This window comes from Lissotriton vulgaris, chromosome 11, assembly GCF_964263255.1.
Source record: "Lissotriton vulgaris chromosome 11, aLisVul1.2, whole genome shotgun sequence".
In the NCBI taxonomy this organism is placed as follows: Eukaryota; Metazoa; Chordata; class Amphibia; order Caudata; family Salamandridae; genus Lissotriton; species Lissotriton vulgaris.
The window spans coordinates 539,227,761-539,250,064 of record NC_141699.1 but is presented as its reverse complement, the minus strand read 5'-3'; the positions used below and the strand labels follow the sequence as shown (position 1 = coordinate 539,250,064).

General features: G+C 46.4%; 1 protein-coding gene across 1 annotated transcript in view; it reads left to right on the top strand.

Moving 5' to 3' along the window:
• The window catches only part of IKBKB (inhibitor of nuclear factor kappa B kinase subunit beta), a 616,380-nt gene that overhangs the window by 492,495 nt on the left and 101,581 nt on the right, over window positions 1–22,304 (top strand). Inside the window, exons 14-16 of the mRNA XM_086943580.1 lie at window positions 657–808; window positions 11,103–11,164; window positions 12,836–12,945. Of these exons, the coding sequence (XP_086799706.1) occupies window positions 657–808; window positions 11,103–11,164; window positions 12,836–12,945 (324 nt within the window). The remainder of the gene's footprint in view (window positions 1–656; window positions 809–11,102; window positions 11,165–12,835; window positions 12,946–22,304) is intronic.

Genomic DNA, 22,304 nt, shown 5'->3' with positions numbered 1-22,304 from the left:
ATTGTGATTACTGCTCCCTCACTGGGCTCTACATGGGTTGGGGAAGAACTTATTTAACCAGGGGCTTAAATCCTTTTTCAGTATTGTACCTTAGTCTTTGTGCTCCTGGATTATCCACTAACCCGAAAGAAGGAAAACCTGCTATTGGTTGCAGTGTCTGTGAATATTAAAGAGGATCACTTAATGAAAACCTGATTGCTACTTACATGTAATCCATTTCTTCATCTTGGGTATCTTCAATTAATTCATAAGTAATCGTGTGTCAATTCCTTCTGTTAAAATGTCTAACTTCCTGTTTGTAATGCAGGAGATTGGTACTGGCGAGGGGACACCCATTTTGGTGCCTGGTGTTCTTTAAGGTGGCTTTGGACCTTTAGGGTCATGTAACGGAGTGGAGGAAGCTTTCCTACCTTTCACCTATATAAGTTACACTGAGGACAGGGTTATTTATGGGTCCAGTGTTTTTAAAGGCGAGTGAGATGAAGATGGCTGTATGGAGCAAGGATGATTCACTACTAAATGTCCTAAGCAATCGAACATTACTTAGGAATCCCAGGCAGACAAATAGAATCACACTTATGAATTGTGGGAGGGTATTTTAATGTTAGTGTTTCATGCAATGTGCATTCTTAAACGTATACTATTTTACCTTACAGAATGAATCTGTTACGATATAACAGCACTCTCTCAAAGCAGAAGAACTCAATGGCCTCTCTATCCCAGCAGCTCAAGGCCAAGTTGGACTTCTTCAGGGCCAGCATTCAAATTGATTTGGAAAAGTACAGCGAGCAGATTGAATTTGGCATCAGTAAGTTTTCCTTCTCTCTTTTGTTCAACCTGTCCTGATTACATTATTCCTTCTGCCACACCTTTGATGCCTTCTTGCTCATCTTCAGGCATTGGCTTATCCTGCTCCATTTTCTGTTCTGCAATTTTTCTTTTACCTTCTCATCATCTCCCTGTGCTCTGCTGTTTAGCTCTGGCCTGTGGCGTTCTCACCATTGTCACACATGGCATATTCTCTGCTGGTTGTAATGATTTACCTGGCTTATGTTATTCATAGCTCTTTGACTAAGACAGAGAATTTTTAATTCAACTCGTCGGCTGAATAGCAGACATAAGCGCTACTGTAGAATGGATTTTGTGTTATTGACACAAGTACTCTTTGTAATAAACAAGCAGTTTCTAACACAGATGTTAAGAGTCATAGGGCTATAATCGACGGGTGTTACTGTTACCAAATTAATTGGTAAGGAATTGTTGTTATATGTTAATTCCATTTTCCTCCAGTGCAGTAGGTGAGGTACCAGATCATCTTTTTTCACAGCTAAGAGTTGGCGAGCCCGGTGCATGTGCATCTGCTGCCCTACCAACTTTACACATTCACCAACTCCCATTCATCAATCATTTTCGGAGGTTTGTGTTATTCAGACATTACTGTCCACTGTGCATAGTGCTCCAAAAGCAATTTCTAGAAACTAGAAATTATTCATGGGTCTTCACCTTTCTCAGCCTTATTGAAGTAATGTCATTGTCCCGGAGATGGGCACCCTAAGTAGTAATCTGATTTGGAGAGTTCCCTGCAATTCGACCCCTTTCATGGAACAATTGTGTTTCCCAATGTTTCCCTCCTCTGCAGTCCTCTGACCCCTGCAGCCGTTCTCAGGTTAATTGGCGAACCCAAGTCTTCTCCTAAACCAGACTGCTCTGTAGATGTTTTAGTTTTCAATGTAACTGCCCCAGATCCATTCCTTACCCCATATGTGAGGCTGAGATGATGGGTTCTGTGGCCAATGTCACTGGCTCTGAAACCCTCATTGACACTTTTTAATTCTCTCATCCAGCACATGGTCTGGCTTCCTCATTACATGGCGCTCTACCTCCATCCCCTGCTGCCTCTGGGTCACAGTTCATTGGTGACTTAATTGCCAAAGCTCCTCTCTACCACCACATCTTTGCCACTTCTGTAGACGGCAATGACATATCTCAAGATATGTCTGATTCCTCTAAAGAAGTGCCACAGAGGAATTAAAGAGTATACCTGCAGACTGAAGTCCCAAGTAGTATGAGCCCCAGGTGAGCAAACTGTGTTGAATACCATTTTCTTTCTTATCATAGACAATATGATTCTGGGGGGCCCCTGCATGCTATGTGCTGTAAGTGACCAAGAATGTATAGAAGAGGCCCCCCCCTCTTCTCCAGTAGCCAGTAAGAAAACCGATAAGAGAAACAGGCCCTTGCCAGAGAAAAGTGGTTTGCACCACTAGTTAGCTCCTTCGCTTTCACCCCAACTTGATGAATGACCATGCTATCCTAGGTGAATAACAAGTCTGACCAACTCATCACCATGCTTACTCAGGGATGTCAAGCAGACTGTCCTTCTGCGCAGCTCAACCTTTGGGCACAAGTATCTGATACCGACTTCTAGCCGCAAATTCCTTACCTTAGAATGAACATCAGGCGTCATACTGGACATGTACAGTACTTATATAGGCGCCACCCCAGCACAGTTATGTCAGTTCTTTTCTTCCTGCGCCATATATGGAGAAAGATACCACCAGTCATGTTTTGGCTGCTCTTTTTTGACGTTTTGTCAGTTTGTTTAGACTTATCTCGTGGTGTCCGTTTGTTTAGACTTATCTCGTGGTGTCAGTTTTTTTAGACTTATCTCGTGGTGTGGCAGGAATGTTTATGAGGAAGGCCAGATGCAAGTCCTGCTGCGCTTGTCATCGACAAATATCAGTGCAGGACCTGCACCTCGTCTGTCTCTGGTGTCTTGAGCACGAACACACCAAGACCTGCGTCAGTTGTCATGCTGTGCATCCCAAGATCTTGAGGGAGTGATCCCTCAAGCTCTTTGCCACCTGAGGTGCGATGCCATGATGTTCTCTATCCCAGTTGATGGGAAGGTCCCGGGATTGGTCACGGAGCCATCAATCTTTGTTTAAATCGTCTTCCGGTAAGTCGCACAAAAAGAAAAAATTAGGTTGAAGAGGTCTTCCGTTTCATCCTGATTGCCAAAGTCATCTGACGAGATAAGGGAGCGTTGTCTCCTGAGGCCTGGCTCAGCAGTTGAGCCCAGGCCATCTCTCCGCCTCCCTGAGTTTCTGGGATCCGGAGTGACCCACACCCAACTCAGTTTTAGGAGGCCATGCACCTCATATTTGGGCGGCCCATCTCGTGGGTTTGGAAGGGGCCCCCTACTGGTTCCTTGCTGGTGGGTCTACCCCGGCGCCAGTCGAGCCCCTTGAATCCACAGATGGATCCGGACCGGTGCCTGTCGAGCAACGTCGACCTTCTTTGGCACTGGTCACATTGTCGGCACCTTCCTCATTCTTTTTCCTGACTCCAGCACGGAGCTAGAGGGTCACCCGACTCTAGTGTCGTCAGGGGCCATTCCCTCCTGGCTGGAGCCTGAGCCCTAATCCTGTGGGCTAGGACATGGAGACGATTGGGAGTGGGTGCTAGACCCTGAAGAATGCTAGCCTTTCAACCCTAATATGGACTGATTGGAGGAAGTGGGAGTTGCCAGTGGACTGGACCCTCCCCAGGTACTGGCTTGGTCTCTCCTCCTACCATGGCTACGGAGGTGGGAGCCTCTTTTGTAATGATGGTGAGATGGGCAGCTGAGGTTTATCCTGGACCTACAGCTGCCCACTATGGGAGTGAAGACTACTGTCTTGACAGAGATGCTTCAGCCAGGAGTTAACCCCTCAGAACTGCGTCTCCCATTTAATGAAGCCCTTACAGATGTCCTGCTTGGGGCCTGGTCCTTGCACAGGGGCACCTGTGAGTAGCAAAATGGCCTGCTGCTATTGCCCCACCCAAGGAGCTCCCTCTTTGCTCACACAACACCCCACCCCAGAGAGCGTGGTGGTCCAAGCCTCTACTTCCCAAGTAAATCCTGATACATACCTTACTACCCCACCGTATAGGGAATCCAAAAGGCTGGACACCTTGTGTAACAAAATGTTTTCTTTTGCCAGCCTGGCATTACGGTCTGTGAACCATTACTCCCATTCCCTTTGGGATTCGGTTGTGTTGCTGCTACCCATGGTCCCAGAGAAGCCATATATCTCCAGCTATGGCGGACGGAAGAGTCGCAGATAAGTTCACAATTCAATGTGGTCTGGGCATGACTCACTTGCTAGGCAGAGCGGTTTCTTCATCGATGGCCTTGCCACGCCTGGCTGAACACAGCTGGCTTTCTAGGGGATGTCCGAGCTTCGCTTATGGACATGCCCTTTGATAGCTCCCGTCTCTTCAGCGACGAGGCAGACTCTGTGCTGGATCGCTTTAATGACAGTGGGGCAATGGTCCAGTCCGTAGGGCTTTCCATGCCCCTCGTCAACTCCAGTCCTCATTTTGTGGCCACAGAAGGGGGTTCTCACCCGCCCAACCACCACGGCTTGCAAGATCCCCAGCCTCTGAACGCGAAACCTCAGTACGTTGGACAGCTAGAGGTCAGGCCAGTCCAGTTCTCACTTGCCCTCCACTACCACCCCTCCACCACCGCCCCACCCCACCAGCTGCAGCCTCTTTAGTTTGCCATCCGACCATCATGGGCAACCATTGAGAGGCAGGATATGCCATCACCTGCACCACTGGAGGCCGAGAACATCCCACCACTGGATCTTCCTGATTGTCTGATGGGGCTACTCCCTCCACTTCGTAACTACTCCTCCACCCATGCTCATCCACTTGCGACAGGGTGACGGAAGACCATATCTCAACTTCTTCTTGAAAAAGGAGATATTCAAAATTCTCATGCGCTCTTAAGTTCTGTCTGCCCCTGTCCTGGGAGACTGGATGGTAGTGTTGGACTTGCTGGGCGCATTCTTCCCCATTCCCATCCTGCTGCCCACAGGAATTACCTGCAGATTGTGGTGGGCCACAAGCACTTTGTTTGCCGTGCTCCCTTTTAGCCTTACCCTCAGGTGTTCACCAAGGTGATGGCGGTGGTTGCAGTTCATCTGCTAAGATCAGGAATGGCAGTCTTCCCCTATCTCGACGACTGGCTGGTTGAAGGCGGGTTCGCCCTAGGCAATAGTTTCCCATCTTGCGGTGGACCTCCTGCACTCGCGGGGTTTCACTTTCAACGTGCCAAGGTCACATCTGACTCCCTCTCAGAACACTCCCTTTCATCTGAGTTGTTCTGGACAAGGTGCCATTTTGGACATACCCTGAGCGACAAGTCCAGGATCTTCGGGCTATGATACCAATGTTTCAGCTTATTTCCTGGGTTTCGGTGAGACTGACTCTGAGGCTGCTGGACCTCATGGACTCCTGCCACCCGCTTGTGACACATGCCTGTTGGCCTATCCAGGCTCTGCAGTGAGACCTCAAGTTCAGTGGGCGCAGCATCAGTTTAATTTCTATGACATGGTCCAGATCTTGGAGGGTACTGGATCAGCAGCAGACCCCTCTCCCTTGCCCCACCAGATCTGACAATAGTGACAGATGCTTCACTCCTGGGATTGGGCGGCCATCTGGGAGAGGTGAAGCTCAGAGGCAACTGGTCTCTGCTGGAATCTGGACTCCACATCAAACTATTGGGGTCACCCGAGCGATCTAGCTGGTACTGAAAGTTTTTCAACCCTCCATCAAGAGAAGGCTAGTGCAGGTCAATTCTACAGCCAAGTGGTACTGCAAAAAGAAGGGCGGGTGCCGTCATGGAGCCTTTGTAAAGATGCTCTGCACCTCTGGTTATGGTTTAACATCTGGTGGGCTCCCTCAAGATCTGGGAGGACGAACTCAGCCGATGATGCCTAGCGAATCACAAATGGGTGTTTCCATCCAGAGTTGGTGCAAGGTCTCTTTCGGCAGTGGGGAGTTAGATCTGTTCTCCACAACCAAGAATGTGCAATGTCTGCAGTTTTGCACCGTGCAGTTTCCAAGGCAGCTCTCATTCTGAGACACTGTTCGTCTTGCGTGGAGCTCAGGCCTTCAGTATGCCTTTCCGCCCATTCCACTCCTGTCCAGAGTTCTCAAGATGATCAGGAACGACAAGGGCCCAAGTCATTGTTCTAGCTTCTGACTGGACTTGGAGAGTTTGGTATCCCGAGCTGTTGAGCATGGCCATTGGTCCTCCAATCAGGCTCCCCTTTGGGAGGATCCTCTGTCGCAACACCAGGTGAGAGTTCTCCACCCGAACCTAGCAATGCTCCGCCTTCATGCATGGAGATTGAGCGGTGACAGTTTTCGATCTTCTACCAGAAGTCTGTAATGTCCTCTTGGCAGTCAGGCGTCCCTCCACCAAGACGGTATACGCCTGTCGTTGGGGCAAGTTTGTGGCATAGTCTGCAGAAAAACAGGTTGACCCCCTTTCTGCTCCCCTTTTTCAGGTCCTTCTGTTTATCCTTTATCTTGCCCAGCAGGGTTGTTCTGTGGGCACCTTAAAAGGCTATCTTTTTGCCATCTCTGCATTCCTGTGGTTGCCAGATCAGCCATCCCTCTTTAAGTTCCCTATTATACAAAGGTTTTTGAAGAAAGGTGTCCAGTACATATTCTCTCCTTCACCCTTTATCATGCCTCTGGGACCCAAATTTAGTACCTAATTTTCTCATGTATGCTCCTTTAGAACCGCTACACACTGTCCTCTCAGGCTCCTTACAATCAGCACGGCCTTTCTGGTAGCCTTAACATCTGCCCGGAGGGTCAGTGAGTGCCAGGCTTTGTCATCTAAGCCTCCGTACCTCAACATCTTCTCTGACAAGCTGGTCCTTCGCACCAGATCTTCCTTCCTTTCTTCTGAAGGGTTCACTCCCTTTCATTTTGGCCAATCCATCAACCTGCCTACCTTTTGCACTCTGCCGCATCAATCTAAGGAAGATATGTGAGTTCATCGGCTGGACCCAAAAAGAGAGTTGTCGTTCTGCCTTGACCACACAAAAGTTGTTGGTGGGCGATCAACAAATCTTCGTGGGGTATCAGAGCCAAAAAAGGGAAGGTGGTGCAGAAATTAACCATCTCAGTATGGATTGTGCTCTGCATTAAAATCTGCTACGCATTGGCCAAGAAGCAACCCCCCAGAAGGTTTGTGTGCTCATTCCACCAGATCAAAAGCTGGGACCACTGCCTTGTCATGTAAAGTCCTGGTCCTGGACATCTAGCAGGCTGCAACGTTGGCCTCTCTGCACATGTTCACAATGTACTACTACCTGGACAGTCAGGTCCATCGGGGTGGGCACTTTTCCAGTTCGGTAGGGCAGGACTTTTTGGTGTGAAATTGTTTCACAGAGCCACCTCTGGGGAGGTATTGCTTGGGTATCTGTTCTAAGTTGTTAAGGAATCTGCGGCTATAAGTCTCTATCAGGGGAACTCCCTACTTACCTCCAGTAACGCCTTATCTGGTAGAGAGACTATCTAGCCACAGATTCCTTACCGATCCACCCATCCTCCCTGCTCTGCGAACTGGTTTCTAAGGACAGGGCTGTTCCCCTTTCAGGGCCCTAGTTTTACACACCAGTGGTCAGTTTCTTCGTGGCTCCGCACTACCAGCATGGAAAGTCAGGAAAAGAAACTGACATCAGTGCGCTGGAGTAGGGCCTGTATAGGCACCATACACATCCCTTCCGGTGAGGAAACCGTGGACGACGCCACATGGAGCCGAACAAGACCTTCTACCTGCACACAGGGATACTGCTCATGAAAAATTTCCAGATCCAGTCTGACTCCTGGGGATAATTCGAAGGTAAGGAATCTGTAACTAGATAGTGTCTACCAGGGGAAACAGCCTGAACAACGGATCCTTAACAACGAGTGTATTAAATAATGAATCCTTAACCACGACCTTTACCAGAACCACGACCTCATTAAACCACTACTGTTCAAGAACAACGACCACCTGAACAGGGCTGGGTGTAGTTTGTAGAGTTTTGCGAAACTCCACAAAGTTAAAAAAAAAACACTGCGAAGTTCCGCGAGTGGCGTAGTGCAGTGCGAACTGCAGTTTGTGCAGGTATTCCTGCCGCTCGCGTACAAATTCTACCCGAGCGGCAGCTCTCGCTCGCGAACTTACTGTTCGCGATTGCGAACTTACCGTTCACAATCATGAGCGGGGGGAAAAAACTCTGTTACACATCGCGGAGATGAGTTTTCTGCACTCCGTGGAGTGCGAAGTGCAGAAAACTACGCGAACGGAGCTAAGTTCAACGCCCAGGCAAAAGTATTATAATTAATCTTAAATGCAAGTGCAATTATAATAAAATAATTTGGAAGTGGATGTTGATTTTTTAATATATGTAATAATTTAGTAATGTGTAATTTTATTTTTAAAATGGATTTGTACATTTACTGATTTTAATTACGATGTAGAAATATTAGTTTGTTTTAATTTAGCGTGTTAGGCCAGTAGATGGCACTGTTGGTTTGTTTTTCAGTGACGTGATTAAGATCAGTGCTCGATGTGACTGTTAACTCTGGTTGTCAAAGTTGAAATGGTTATAAAATGGTGAATGGCCTGTTTACAAAGTTTCATTTAAGTGAATTATTTTTACAATTAAAAATATGTACTGCAATACATTAAAAAAAAAATCTGGTAGAGCTGTCTTTTTGTAAGTTCGTCAGTCTTTGTAAAAAAACGATTTTAGATTGATAATTAAAAAAATAATTTAAAAAAAATGTTTAATTTAGTAATTCGAAGGTAAGTAAATTGTTCATACAATTAGCAAGGGTATAAATATTGATGCATACCTATCCCAAAGCTGTAAACACTAATTATGGGGGCTTTGTGGCTTCTATGTGCACAACAAAGAACGTGCGAAGTTAGTCAGATTATGAATTCTGCCACGTGCAATAGACAGATAAGATGGCAAGCATAATTAAATTGCTTAGTGTATAATTCCAATTTCCAAGTCCCAAGTCCCAGGCACTGGATATGTCCCTCTCTTTATTAAGGATGCAGGAACTTTTTAAGGGTCACAGGCTTCCCATTACTAAAAGTACCCTAGAGCAAGCAACATACATCCACTCACAAACTTTCCCACAGAAAGGACCTCTGTAATTTGACTCGTCCCACTAACCAGACCAGAGTTACCGAAGAAAAACAAGCCTTACAATCTGAACACCATAGAGCACCATTCAAACTCATAATTGCCTGTGGAACTTTGACATGTAAACCTTCTGGTTACCTTCTTCTAGTTGGTCAGAATTATAGCCCATTATGCCTCAAAATAGTCAGATATGACCTCATTCAAATGAGCAATCACAATTCTGTATTCAGAAATGTCAATGTTGATAAAACCACCACCTCTGCGCCCATTTCAGCCCCAGATTTCAAAAATGGTGTGATAAAGACTTCATCAGATGTTCAAACACATGAATTGGCTTGCCTCAGCCTCTACCTATTCAGAAAACTATTCTTTGCAGTAAACATCTGAAAGTCTAGCTTCACTCCCTTAATTTTCCTAGGAATTCAGCTGGACACAGTCTTAAACAGAGTGCCACCAGCAAAACATTGGATTCCATGATGTTCACAAACTGCTTCAGACTTAAATATTAACTCCTGCAGGAGCTCTCAACACACACCTGTCACTTCTAAACCTAATGTTGCCCTGCACCACCATCCTGAGGTGGTGTAGAATCTGATAGAGAGTTCTTCAAGAAGAGCTTCCCCTTCAGTGGATATAAATCCTGGACGACTGAAAGGGCAGTGTTTCTTTTGTAACCTGAATGCGCGGTGCCCTTAAATGGTGGAAACAATAACGCTGCCTCTTGAAGGGCATGCACTTTTGCACTTTACAGTTGCCCATCAGAGTGACCACAATCTCATCTCAAGATGGATGAGGTACACATACAGCATTCTACAATGGAAGACCGCCAAGAGGGCCTTGAAAGTGTTTCTACCTCTACATGAGTGACAGGTTCTAAGCATGATGGGTGACACCACAGCAACATATTACATTTTATCACAAGGGTCTTAAGATGCCTAACACTTTGGAGAGACCCAAGAAGAGAAGTTGTGTGATTGCAAATATTGGCTCATCTTGTTAGCACAGCACCTTCCAGGAGTAAGAAAAGATAAAGTAGACCAGCTCGCCAGTTGCTGGGCAAGATATCCTGAGGGGATGTTGAAGTAAGACACAACATTCCAAGTGGCCTTTTTCTTCTTTTGTGCACACCATCCTTAAATATGTTCGTGGGCCAGAAAACAACCCCACAAAACACTTGACAACTAGAACAGAACAATTCCAGCATCCCGTTCTCAACCCATAGTTTTCCCTACCAGGGTGGGAAAGTTGATGGCATTTTCTTGTCAGATGATTCTAGTAGCCTCCGGCATGGTATCAGGGCATTCTGTAATTGTCAGTACAATGGTGTTTTCTCAAAGGACATCCTAGACTATGCCAAGGTCTCTTGCAAAAATGTCAATCACAAGCCAACCCACCTAGACTTGGTTCCTGAGGTTCGGTGATGTGTACATTTAAGTGTTTCAAAATGTTGCATAAAAGTGCTAGTCCATTAAGTATTCTTTGAGGAGTGCAACACTGTATTACCACTGATTGGGTGAAGTCCGAGGCTCCTCTTTGATTGGTATTTATTCAGCAGAATGCTTTGTGTGCTACCCTGGCCACTTGCATTAAGAGAGATGGTATCCCTTGCACATGGGTTTGTCTCCTTTTGTGCAGTTTTGCTCTCTCTGCTTCCTGCTGGACTGTGGGAAGAAACCTGCTACAGTGCAAAAATTCTAAGGTTGCAACCTAGTCGGCACTGAATTATCGCACCTGGTGTCTGTGGCCTGCTTTGTCTGCTAGTGATAGTCCCAGTGAAGGTGGCTGTTGATCTCAGATGAGCATTTCATGAAGTTAGTTTGGCTATTGCAAGAAATATGCTCTAGAGACAATACGTCCTTAGGTCCTCTAAACCAATTCTTTCAGTTGCGATTTACCACCTGTCTCTGGGTGACAAGTCATGGTTTGCATAGCCTCACTGCAGTGGGACTTTATCTTCTGCCTTGTAATGTTAGTTTTGTTTTAGTCTCTGTCCTTCCATATATTCAAGCATTTTTTGCTTTCACAATGACTTATCGCCATGTCTTGTTCTTATCACTTGATTTGTTGTGGTTCATCTCAATTGGATTTCTCTTCCAATGTTTTTTTCAGCGTCAGAAAAGCTTCTGTCAGCCTGGAGGGAGATGGAGCAAGCAGTGGAACTCTGTGGACGGGTGTGTATCAGCAGCAAACTGCAGAGTACTGGAGACCAAAGACTGGGGAACTCTGTGGAAGGCTTTGTTTAGGGAGGATGCAAACACAGTGGAGTGATGGGGAAAGGAGGGTGGTCGCATAATCCCCAATTTACTGTGTTTGTGTGGATTGAGTCATCTCCCTTAACATGGTCTAATGAAGAATCTCCAGTTTTATGAGATGATAATTTGTAAAGAAACCATTTAAGGCTCCATAATGAGTATATTGTAACGAGTCTTAAGCATGTGTTTTTAACATATCAGCTACATATTTTCAAAAACACTTGGAGTGTATCAAGAATCCTTTTCCAAGAGCTTTATTATAGCTGGCGCTACTGACCATTAAAGGCACGCTGGCGAGGGCTTTTAACAAGGGAGCAGGCCTTTAATGACCGTGGAGCCCGCTATGGAGGGCTCTAAGGCTATTAGAACATTCCGCCCCTAGAGGGCAGAAATTTCTTATTTATATAACAAAAGCCTCACAGAGCTTAAGGGGCGATGAAATCCCCTTGGGCTCCGTGGGGCTTTTGTACACAGCAACAACTGTGAACAAATATTGGAGTGTTGATACTCCGGGCTTCTACCAGCCATTAGAAGCCTGGAGCACTTGATTGTCTTCAATGGTGTGCTAAAAAATGTAATGTTCTAGTAGTACTACGACTAGAGTTTGAGCCATATGTGCTTCCCTAGATCCTAGGTGATCTTCCCTGTGCTTGGGAGTAAAGATTACATTGAGGGAAAGAAGGCCAGCAATATTAATGATCATTCTTTTAAAATCATTTGTGTATTAGCTGCACTGTTGGACTCCCCAAATAGGTTGACTGTTCCCGGTGCTTTAGTGGGCCTGTTTTACTTATTACAATTTTAGGTACTAGTGTTTATATCAAGATCATATTGGGCAGTATAAGAGATGTGCTGGGGATGTTTGTCTAATATATTTGAAGAACATTCTAATGCAGAGGACCTTGTGTTGTGGGCACAAAATAAGGTGTGAAGAGTATAGTGTGAACGGATTGTTGTGGAGGTGAGTCAATGGCATGAAAGTGTGTGAAAGAGTGGTTTAAGTGTGGGAAAGCCTGCCTTCTAAATGAGACACTTAAAGAAAAGAGAATATGGTGTGACGGTGAGTGCGTGGTGTTGGATATATCTGTGTAGAAAAAAGGTGGTGTGTGAAAAGATGTGAGGCTGTCACCTGAGCGGAGTGACAAAGGATGTTGCAAATGTGGTGGAAGATCGACTGAGGATAGGGACTACTGGATGTGATTGGGCGACTGCGGATTATTTTGAGGGATGCCATAGTTGTGGTAGCATATTGATTGTAAGGAGACTGAGTATAGAAAGCCTGAGTATAGTTGTGGTTCTCTGGGGTCGGGGGGGGGGGGCAGGGGAGGTGGTGTAGTAGTGTTGTAGGTTTTGAGGAAGTGAGAAAAGTATCTATGGTTTTTACTGAACAGCTGTGTTTTGAAATGAGTATGTTATAGCATAATGATGTATGTAGAGCGTGTGCTGCATTCCGGAGTGTGGTGGTATATTGATGAAGGAGAATAGGCTCAAACATGCGAGTGTGCTACTGGATTAATGTGATGAAAGTTGGTAGAAAGTCTGTATCATAAAAAAGCAGGTCTGTTTATTAACTGTGTCCTCTGCCACTAGGAGGAGGAAGTGGAGCAGTTGGTTGGGAAAATGATGGCCCTGCAGACAGACATTGTGGACCTGCAAAGAAGTCCACTTAGCCGCAGACAAGGTGGTTCTCTCGATGACTTGTGAGTACAAACATAACAAAGCTCTTTTGATTCCCAGAAAATCTTCTTCACAGCTGTACAATTTTCATTTCTTTTTAGGTGCACAGCCCTCATTCTGTAGAAAAACAAAATGAAGTAAAAAAAAATGTTATCTCCTTTATTTATTCCTGATGCTCACCCGTTAATTTGCAGATGCTGTCAGGCATAATTGCATGGAGCTTTGCAGTGACAGGTAGAGGAGTGGCCATAAAAAGAATACCCCCACTTGAAGCGCATCCTGAAAGGCTTTACAGAAGCAGAACAAGGCAAGCTGGCCTGAACATCCATAAGAGATTTTGAGTGTGGTGTACTCCACTACAATTTGTTTTTAAAGTGGAGCCAAAACAGTCATTGCGCCAATCATCACTTCACATAGGCTGTTAGCAAGTGATATGTAGCTCTGTACTGATAACTAAGCAGCAAATACAGCGCATGAGCGTTTCCTAGTCACATATGCTTCATATATTTTTGCCTTAGGTCACAAATGCATCCCTTTCCCATTTCTTCGCGGGTTGCGCCATCCTGTATAGCGGGTGCCACACCACTCCTACCCTAGTGCCATCGGTGCCCCTACCTCCTGGGACCTAGACACGGCCCCAGACCCGTCGTTGAACCAGTGTTTATCACCACACTGAGCCTATCTCTTATAGAACTGTGCCTTTTCTCTGCTGTTTATTCTCCTTTGTACAATGTTCCCACCTGGACACAGTGGAAAACAAGTTTTGTGCTCTTAACTGAATCATGTACCAAGAAACTTTGTATGGTTAAGAAGTAGAGAACCTATCTTGTGTCATCAATTGAAAAGCATTTTAAGATGATTCTCTGAATATCATGCGAGATTAGTAGGAAATAATTTTTCGTAGCATGTTATAGATACACATGCTTTGCTGTAGATACATATACTTTGCATACTCCTGCCATCTAGTGTTGGACGTTTGTAAGTTGTTTTTCTTTGAAGAGTCTTTCCATTCACAAGATGCACTGTGCACTGTGACTCATCTCTTAGTTGTCAATGCACATGGGCACCAACTACATGTTAGATTGTTTTGCTGTCCTTGGGTTCGGCGCCTAGTTCAGAGTCTCTGAGTTTCTACGCATTTCCCACACTTGCGCTCAGGCACAAAAAGTACAATTTGATTCTGCTCCTCGGGGGGTGGAGGGGGGACCTTTGTCATCCGAGATCTTTGCAGGGACACTTGAGATAAATGTATCCATCAGTTCCCTACTATTAGCGCCTTGGGCCCTCTTTTCGGGGCCGCACTCGCGGTAATGAAATGGATACCATCCCAGTACTCTCCCCAGTGCACACCAAATATCTATGGTCTAATCACCAAGAGATTTTTACTTCTGTCTCTCCCGGACCATGGCGACCTCGTGTGCCAGGCCTATCCCACCTTCCACTTAAAGAAGACCCTCCAGTTTCCTTACCATTAATACATTTCCCTGACATCAATCCTTCCCCTCATTCAGGGCACAGTAGTACTGATCAAAACTGTTATGACAGCTGTGTACTGCCTCCAAAAACAGAGTGGTACTCAATGTATCCCCCCATGTTTATTGCCACAAAAGATATGGCATTGGGCACTTCACCACTACATTCATCTCATGGCTGAGTACCTTTTAGAGGTAGACAACAACTTGACCAATCTGCTCAATACGACGCATCAACAAGTCCATGAATGGGAAATCCACCTGCAAGTCTACTTCGATAACTTTCAGCATTGTGGCACACACATTTACAGCTGTTCACCACCTGTAAATGAAAAATGCCCATACTGTGCTTCCAGGTTCCTGCACCCACGGTCCATGGGCAATGCACTATAGATCACCTGGTTGGGGTTCTTTGCTTACGCTTTTATGCCTCTCCCATGCCTTCCATTCATGGGTTGGAAGATGTAGCAAACCTCTCAAACTCTCATCCTTGTAGCTCCCACGTGAGCCAGATAGCCCTGGTATTCAGCACTCCTCGAAATGTTAATTGGCTCCCAAGAAAGCTCCTCAACAGGACAGAAACCTTCTTAAGAGTCAAGGCCAAATCAGACACCCAGACCCCAAACAGCTCAAACTAATGATTTGGTGCTTGAGGTCCTAATGTTCGGTTACCTACACGTCCACAAGAATGCAAAGACATCTTACAGGAGTCCCGCAGGCCTGCCACATGAGCCTACTACGCAGCAAAGTGGAAGAGATGTGTCCATTATTACACCACTAAACACCTGGATCCCCTAAAATCCACGGTTAAGGATATTACCTCCTGCTTACTTCACCTGCAAAAATCAGGTCTCACCTACACTTCCATATGTCTCCATTTAGCAGCTACAGCCTCTTACATGCAAAACAGGGAGCACTCCTCCCTTTTCTGCAAATCAGTAGTAAAAGCCTTCACGGAGAGCTTCAAGAGTCATCCCTCCCAGAGTCCCCCCCTCCCACCACCACCACCACCTAACCCTCTCCCTCCCCTTACCACCACCTAACCCCCGACCCCCCCTCCCCACGCCACCTGCCTCAGTCTGGAACCTCAGTATACTTCTCACAAGACTCCTGGAACCCCTTTTGAGCCTTTGCACACTTGTCCTCTCTAGTACCTTTCCTGGAAGGTCGTTTTTCTTGTAACCATAGCATCCTTTGGACATCTTTGTGAGTTGCAGTCCTTCACGCAACAAGAACCCTTCATTGAGGTTGATTAAGATAGTGGTGCTCAAGACTAATTTAAAGTTTTTTTCAAGGCGGTTTCTCCATTTAACCTCAATCAAACCTTAGAGTTCCAAGTCATTTTCCCTTAGCCAGACTAGTTAGCAGAAAGAGCCCTTCACACTCTAGACGTCAAATGGACACTTATTTACTGCATTGACAGGACCACGCCCTTACTCAAAACTGTCCCAATTTTCATTGCCTTTGTTAAACTCCACAAGGGCCACTTTCTCTAAATCAGGCATTGCCAGGTGAATAGTGGAATGCATCCAAACTAGATATCATAAAGCTAGAAGAGCTCTCCCTATTTCCCCCAGGCCGCACATGCAAGAATGCAAAAACTCTGGCTTTTTTGGGGAAATATTCAATTTGCTGACATATGCAAAGCAGCTACTTAGTCAACCCCCACTAAACATTACTGTGTGGATATCTTAGTCCGACAACAGATAATGGTTTGCTAAACGGTCCTCAGGATACTTTTTCAGACATCTTTATCTACATGCTTGAAACGCTTTGTAGAAGGGTACTGCTAGCAATTCATGCTACTAACGGAAAGTATTTCTTACCCTGCGAGCTGTTTGTAGGGTGTACTGCGGTAGATTCACATGTCCACCCCCCTCCCTGGAAGCTTGTGGCTCTGATCACAGAACTTGTCAATCAATCAGTATTTGTTAAGCACTGCTTATCACCCCGGGTGGTATCAAGGCGCAGGGGGTACGCTGTGCTTCAGTCCAAGAACCAGGTCTTGAGACCTCTCGTGAAGTCGGCGAAAGAGATGGTGATTCGAAGGTGGAGTGGGAGGTTGTTCCAAGTACTTGGCGGTGAGGTAGAAGGAAGAGTAGCCTCCACTGCGGCTCCTTCAGATGTGGGGGACATGTGCAATGGCAAGGGAGGCAGATCGTAGTCATGTGGTAGGTTGGTGGAAGGTGAGGCGGTTGATGTAGGACGGACCGGCATTGTGGAGGGCTTTATAGGCGATAGTCAGCAGCTTGAACTGGTATCTCTTTGGGACGGGGAGCCAGTGTAGGTTTCTTAGGTGGGGGTGATGCTGGTCCATTTGGGGAGGTCGAGGATGAGTCTCGCTGGCGTATTCTGTATGGTCTGTAAACGTTTGAGAAGGTGGGTAGTGAATCCAGTGTAAAGGACATTTCTGTAGTCGGCTGGTGACTAGGTCTTGAGTTACTGTTTTCCTGGTGTTGATGGGGAAGCACCTCAAAATCTTGCGAAGCATGTGGAAGCAGAAAGAGGCGACTCTGCTGACATGGCGCTTCTAGAAGAGGGCCCTTTCCAGGATGATGCTGATGTTGCGGGCTTGGTTAGTAGGTGAGGGTCCAAGTGCCGAAGGCCACCATGTGTTATTTGCAAAGAAGAGAACTTTGGTCTTGTTTGTGTTCAGTTTCAGGCAGTTGAATCTCATCCAGTTGGCGACGTTAGTGATGGCATTCTGGAAGGTGCACCTGTTGGTGATGGTGTCCTCCGTGCGGGAGAGGATGAGTTGGGGGTCGTCTGCGTTTGAGATGATGTTGATGCCGTGGTTGCGAACAATTTCAGCCAATGGGCTCATGTAGTTGTTGAAGAGGGTGGGGTTGAGGAACGATCCCTGGGGATCTCCGCAGATGATGATCTTGTGTTCAGAGGTGAATGGAGGAAGATGGATTCTTTGCGTGCGTCCTGTGAAGTAGGGAGGAGATCCATTTGAGGGTGTTACCTCTGATGCCGATGTGGTGAAGTCTGGCGATGAGGATGGGGTGGGATACAGTGTCAAAGGACGTTGAGAGGTCGAGGAGGACCAGGGCTGCTGACTCGCCGTGGTAGAGGATGGCTCTGATGTCATCGGTTGCGGCTATCAAGGCGGTCTTGGTACTGTGGTTGGAGCAGAAGCCTGCCTGTGTGGCTTTGAGGTAGGTTATTTCTTTCCAGGTGATTGGTCAGCTGGTGGTTGATGCTCTCTCCAGGACCCTAGTCAGGAAGTGGAGCAGCAAAATAGGGCGGTAGTTCTTGAGCTCGCTGGTGTTGGTGGAGGGCTTCTTTAGGAGGGGTTTCCCTTCTGTGGGTTTCCATGCTTCGGGGAACGTGTTAGTGGTAATTGAGCAGTTGAGGATGGTGGTGAGAGTGCTGCTGATGTCTGTCCCAGGTTGTTGGTGCTCCGGAGTGAATGGAGGTCATGATCGCTGTGGTGATGAACGTGGTGAGTGGGGTCCATTCAGTGAGGGGGCTGTTAGAGTTGTCGGTGTGTGACATTAGATGGCTGCTGGTCAAAGATGCTATAAATGCCTGCTATCTTGTTGTGGAAGCAGTCTGTCAGGGAGTCTCAGAGGGATTGGGAGGGACGGATCGAGGTCTCGGTGGCCGAAGGGCATGAGAATCCTCTAATGTTGCTGCTGAGTTCTTTCGTGTGATTGGTGCTTGCCTCAGTGTGGATGGTCATGGCAGCCTTTTTGGCTTTCTTGAGGTAGCAGTGGTACTTGCTGGAGGCCACTTTGAAGGCGAAGAGGCCTGAGGGGGTTCTTGCTGGAGCGCCATCATCCCTCCAGTTGTTTTCACTCGATTTTGAGGACTCGGAGTTCGGGGGTTAACCAGCTGGCGTGTTTGGTGGATCTTCTGGTACTGGCCATTTTCATGGGTGTGACAGTGTGGGTACAGTTGGAGATCCAGTCGGAGAAGTCTTGGGCAGCTGTCTCGGCATTGCTGGATGTATGGGAACTGTTGGCACTGAGGGAGGCGGTCCAATTGGGCTCAGTGATTCTCTTCCAACAGTGGTGAGCAGGGAGTGGCGGTGTCGTGGTGAGCCTGCGATGGTGAAGTGAACAATGCTGTGGTTTGTTCAGCTGAGTTCGTGGGGTGGCTGAATTTGATCCGGTAAATAGAGTGAGCAACCCAGTAAACCTTTGGGGGCTTGGGTAATAATATAGTAGAATGGGTAATATTGCCTCCAAAGGAGTTTGTTGTCTTCGATTAAATTGACTTATCTATGAAACTGAGTCGAATACAGGTAACTTAATTGTCCTGAACAAAATTAATTCCAGTTAATTTAAAAAAACATTCAAACACTTATAACTGATTAAACATGACAATACTTAACAATAAGACAAAAACAAATAGACATGTGTATAGGCAAAAAAGTGAATTTTATCAAAATTAGGTCACAAAGGGAAATATACAATGCAAAAGAAAGTATGCAAAACAGGAATACAGGATATATGTCTGAAAATAAATCAAAATCTCTGTAAGGCCTGTTAGCCGCCTATCCAAAATAAAGATTAGAAGAATTTCCTTTTGGATAAAGCTGAGAGTCGACGTTTCGGTCTTTATGGGCAACTCTTCAAGACCATCATCAGGACAGTAGATAGTAAAAATTGTAACTCCCTTAAATCGATAGTTTGCTCCGTGTATTTAGAGAGATGCGCTATGTGTAGCAGAATCAGCGTTGTATCTATTTCAAGAAGTAAAGTTCGCTTTTGAAGCTTTATTGGTCAAATCTTGCGCTCTCTTGCAAGCTTGCGGAATAACGGCGGATACTTTCCTTGTACGCGGATGCATTAAACAGATTGATCCTTGTCGAACGCATCATTGACTGTGCCCCCTCTGACATTTGTGCGAGGAGTGAGCTTAATGAAGAGAGCCTTGTTAGCTACTCTAAATACACTTAAAGATTGTTTTATCTATACGCTTCGAAATTTCCTTGCGACCCCCATGCAAGAGAGCACAAGATTTGACCAACAAAGCTTCAAAAGCGAACCTTTACTTCTTGAAATAGATACAACGCTGATTCTGCTACACATTGCACATCTCTCTAAATACACGGAGCAAACTATCGATTTAAGGGAGTTACAATTTTTACTATCTACTGTCCTGATGATGGTCTTGAAGAGTTGCCCATAAAGACCGAAACGTCGACTCTCAGCTTTATCCAAAAGGAAATTCTTCTAATCTTTATTTTGGATCGGCGGCTAACAGGCCTTACAGAGATTTTGATTTATTTTCAGACATATATCCTGTATTCCTGTTTTGCATACTTTCTTTTGCATTGTATATTTCCCTTTGTGACCTAATTTTGATAAAATTCACTTTTTTGCCTATACACATGTCTATTTGTTTTTGTCTTATTGTTAAGTATTGTCATGTTTAATCAGTTATAAGTGTTTGAATGTTTTTTTAAATTAACTGGAATTAATTTTGTTCAGGACAATTAAGTTACCTGTATTCGACTCAGTTTCATAGATAAGTCAATTTAATCGAAGACAACAAACTCCTTTGGAGGCAATATTACCCATTCTACTGAATTTGATCCGGTCGCTGGCTGTAAAGATGGGGTCCAGTACGTGTCTTGTGCAATGTGTGGGGCTGGTGACCAGTTGAGCGAGTCCAATGTTGCTCATGCTTTCCAGGAGGTTGGCAGAATTGGGGTCCTTTGGGTCATCGAGGTGGAAGTTGAGGTTTGCAGAGAAAGGTGTCGTTCCTGGAGTCTATTGCCTGGGGGGGCGGAGGGGGGTGATGATTTTGGTAATGGCAACACAGAAGCCGAGGCGAGGGCCCAGGGTTTGTAGGCGAGGGTTCCTTTGACGGTTGTGTTTGCATTGATCCAGATCTGGAAGTTGAGGTGTTCCATGATTGATGAGATGTCTTCGATGGTGGTGCAATGGAGGGTCTCCTTGTGGATGTTGGTGATACCTCCTCCGTGTTTGTTGGCATGATCCCTGTGTATCATCTTGTAGCCATGGGCCGTTGCTTTCACGATGTCAGAGGTTGAGGACGGCATGAGCCAAGTCTCAATGATGAACAATACATCTGGTATGGAGGTGATGATGGTGTCCCAGATTTCGATTGCATGTTTGTAGAGGGATCTGATGTTGAACAGCTTGCACTGGAGCTGTTCCGCAGGGTTGGAGGTTGTCTGTGTAGGTGCAGTGGGGTTGTCAGTGTCGCAGGTGAACTGGCAGCGGTGGCAGGCGAAGGGTTCTTCTGTGTGTCTAGGCGGAAAAATGCAGCAGTTGTTGCGGCCTCTGGGGGCCAGGGCGAGGAGCTCAGCGGCGGTGTAGCGACAATGGCTGGGGGTCCAGGGTTCTTGGTGCTGGGCGCGGTCCAGGCACGGACTGCCACTGGTGGGCTTGCCTTTGGCACGCCCGGTGCACGTGGCCACGAAGCAGCCTGCATAAGTAGTCCTTGGAGGGGGAGCGGAGCAAAAGCGGGCCTAAAACAGCAGAAATTAGGGGGACGAATGCAAAAAGTGACAAAGGAATTGTAATAAATAACTTCTTTTACCGTTACACATGTCCTCCATACATTTTTTACTCACCACTCCAAAATATTCACACCTGGTGTGCAAATAAAAATTCCTGTTGCCTAACGCTACACAACGAGCGCCACTCCTCACCTTTGCCTCTGCTTGCTGTGTGCCGCCCCTCCTCGCCGGACCCGCTTCGCGGGTCCCGCTTCGCGGATTCACAGCAGCAGCAGCGGACCAACTAGAAGGAGCGTCACTAGACCGGCAGGGCTGCGAGGGTAGAGCGGAGGACTCCATTGACCAGGAGTCCCCGCGCGCCCGATTCCAGCTGGGCTCCTCTCCCTGCCGGCCCCGCCTTCTCGGTGCTCACAGCAGCCATATAAAAGGAGGTAACATCCCCGCTGCGCGGGAGGGCGCCGGGAGAAGCCCGGGACAAGGGCGGGACCGTCTGTGGCCGTCCGGGGCCGAAGGAGGCCGGGCTGGGCCACCCCTCTTGCCAACGCCATACATCATCAATCACAGTAAGTGACATAGACACTCCTGCATTATCTTGTAATCAATATGGCAATGACTACAAATACGAGTGCTGCAAACTGCCCCTTGATGACTCTTTCAATGGAGCCTGGTCCACTGGCTATTGGTCCCTTAGACAAATTCTTTTTTAATCGCTCATTGACAATAGACAAAGAGCTAACATTGGCTGAGAAGCGTGCAGAGCGTAGGTTATCCATTGAAATACTTAAGAACTCTACGGACAAATTTCCAAATGTAGCCTACCCCACTTTGGTAACCCCCTTGTCATCAGTGAACCTCCCAGTTACACACGAACACTCTGAGGTCCAGGCCGATAAAACAAATAAGAGTGACGTGGCAGATTCAAACAATCCATGTGGCAGTAAATTCCAATCAACATCGCACCCTGATTTACGTCCTCAGGTTGCACCGGCCAATCCCAAAATTGGGTCCAAAAGGAAACGACCAGCTTCCGCAAAAAAATGCAAAAAGGTGGTCAGACCCCCACAAAAACTCAGGAAGCTACATAAACTTGTGAACATTGGAAAGGTAGTTAATGAACAAGTCCAAAGTACAGGAAGTGTAACACCAACTATTCTTGTATCCCAGGATAGCCAAGACATAGCGGAAAATTCTTGTACTGTTTCCAATGTACCAAGTAAAGAAAATTCTGTATCATTTGTAAATGTGCTCCCAGAACTGGAAAAAATGTTCAGACAACTACTTACCCCTATTGAGGATAGAATTGCTAAGCTCGCAGAAAGGTTAAACCACTTCGAGCAGACAACATTAGACAATTTCTATTCGACAAAATCCTTGGTTAAAGCAAATAGAGCGGAAGCAAACACAAACCCCCAGGTCGTAAATAACCCTCATGTACAGGACAAGGGTAGAAATCCCCGAAATGGCTCTC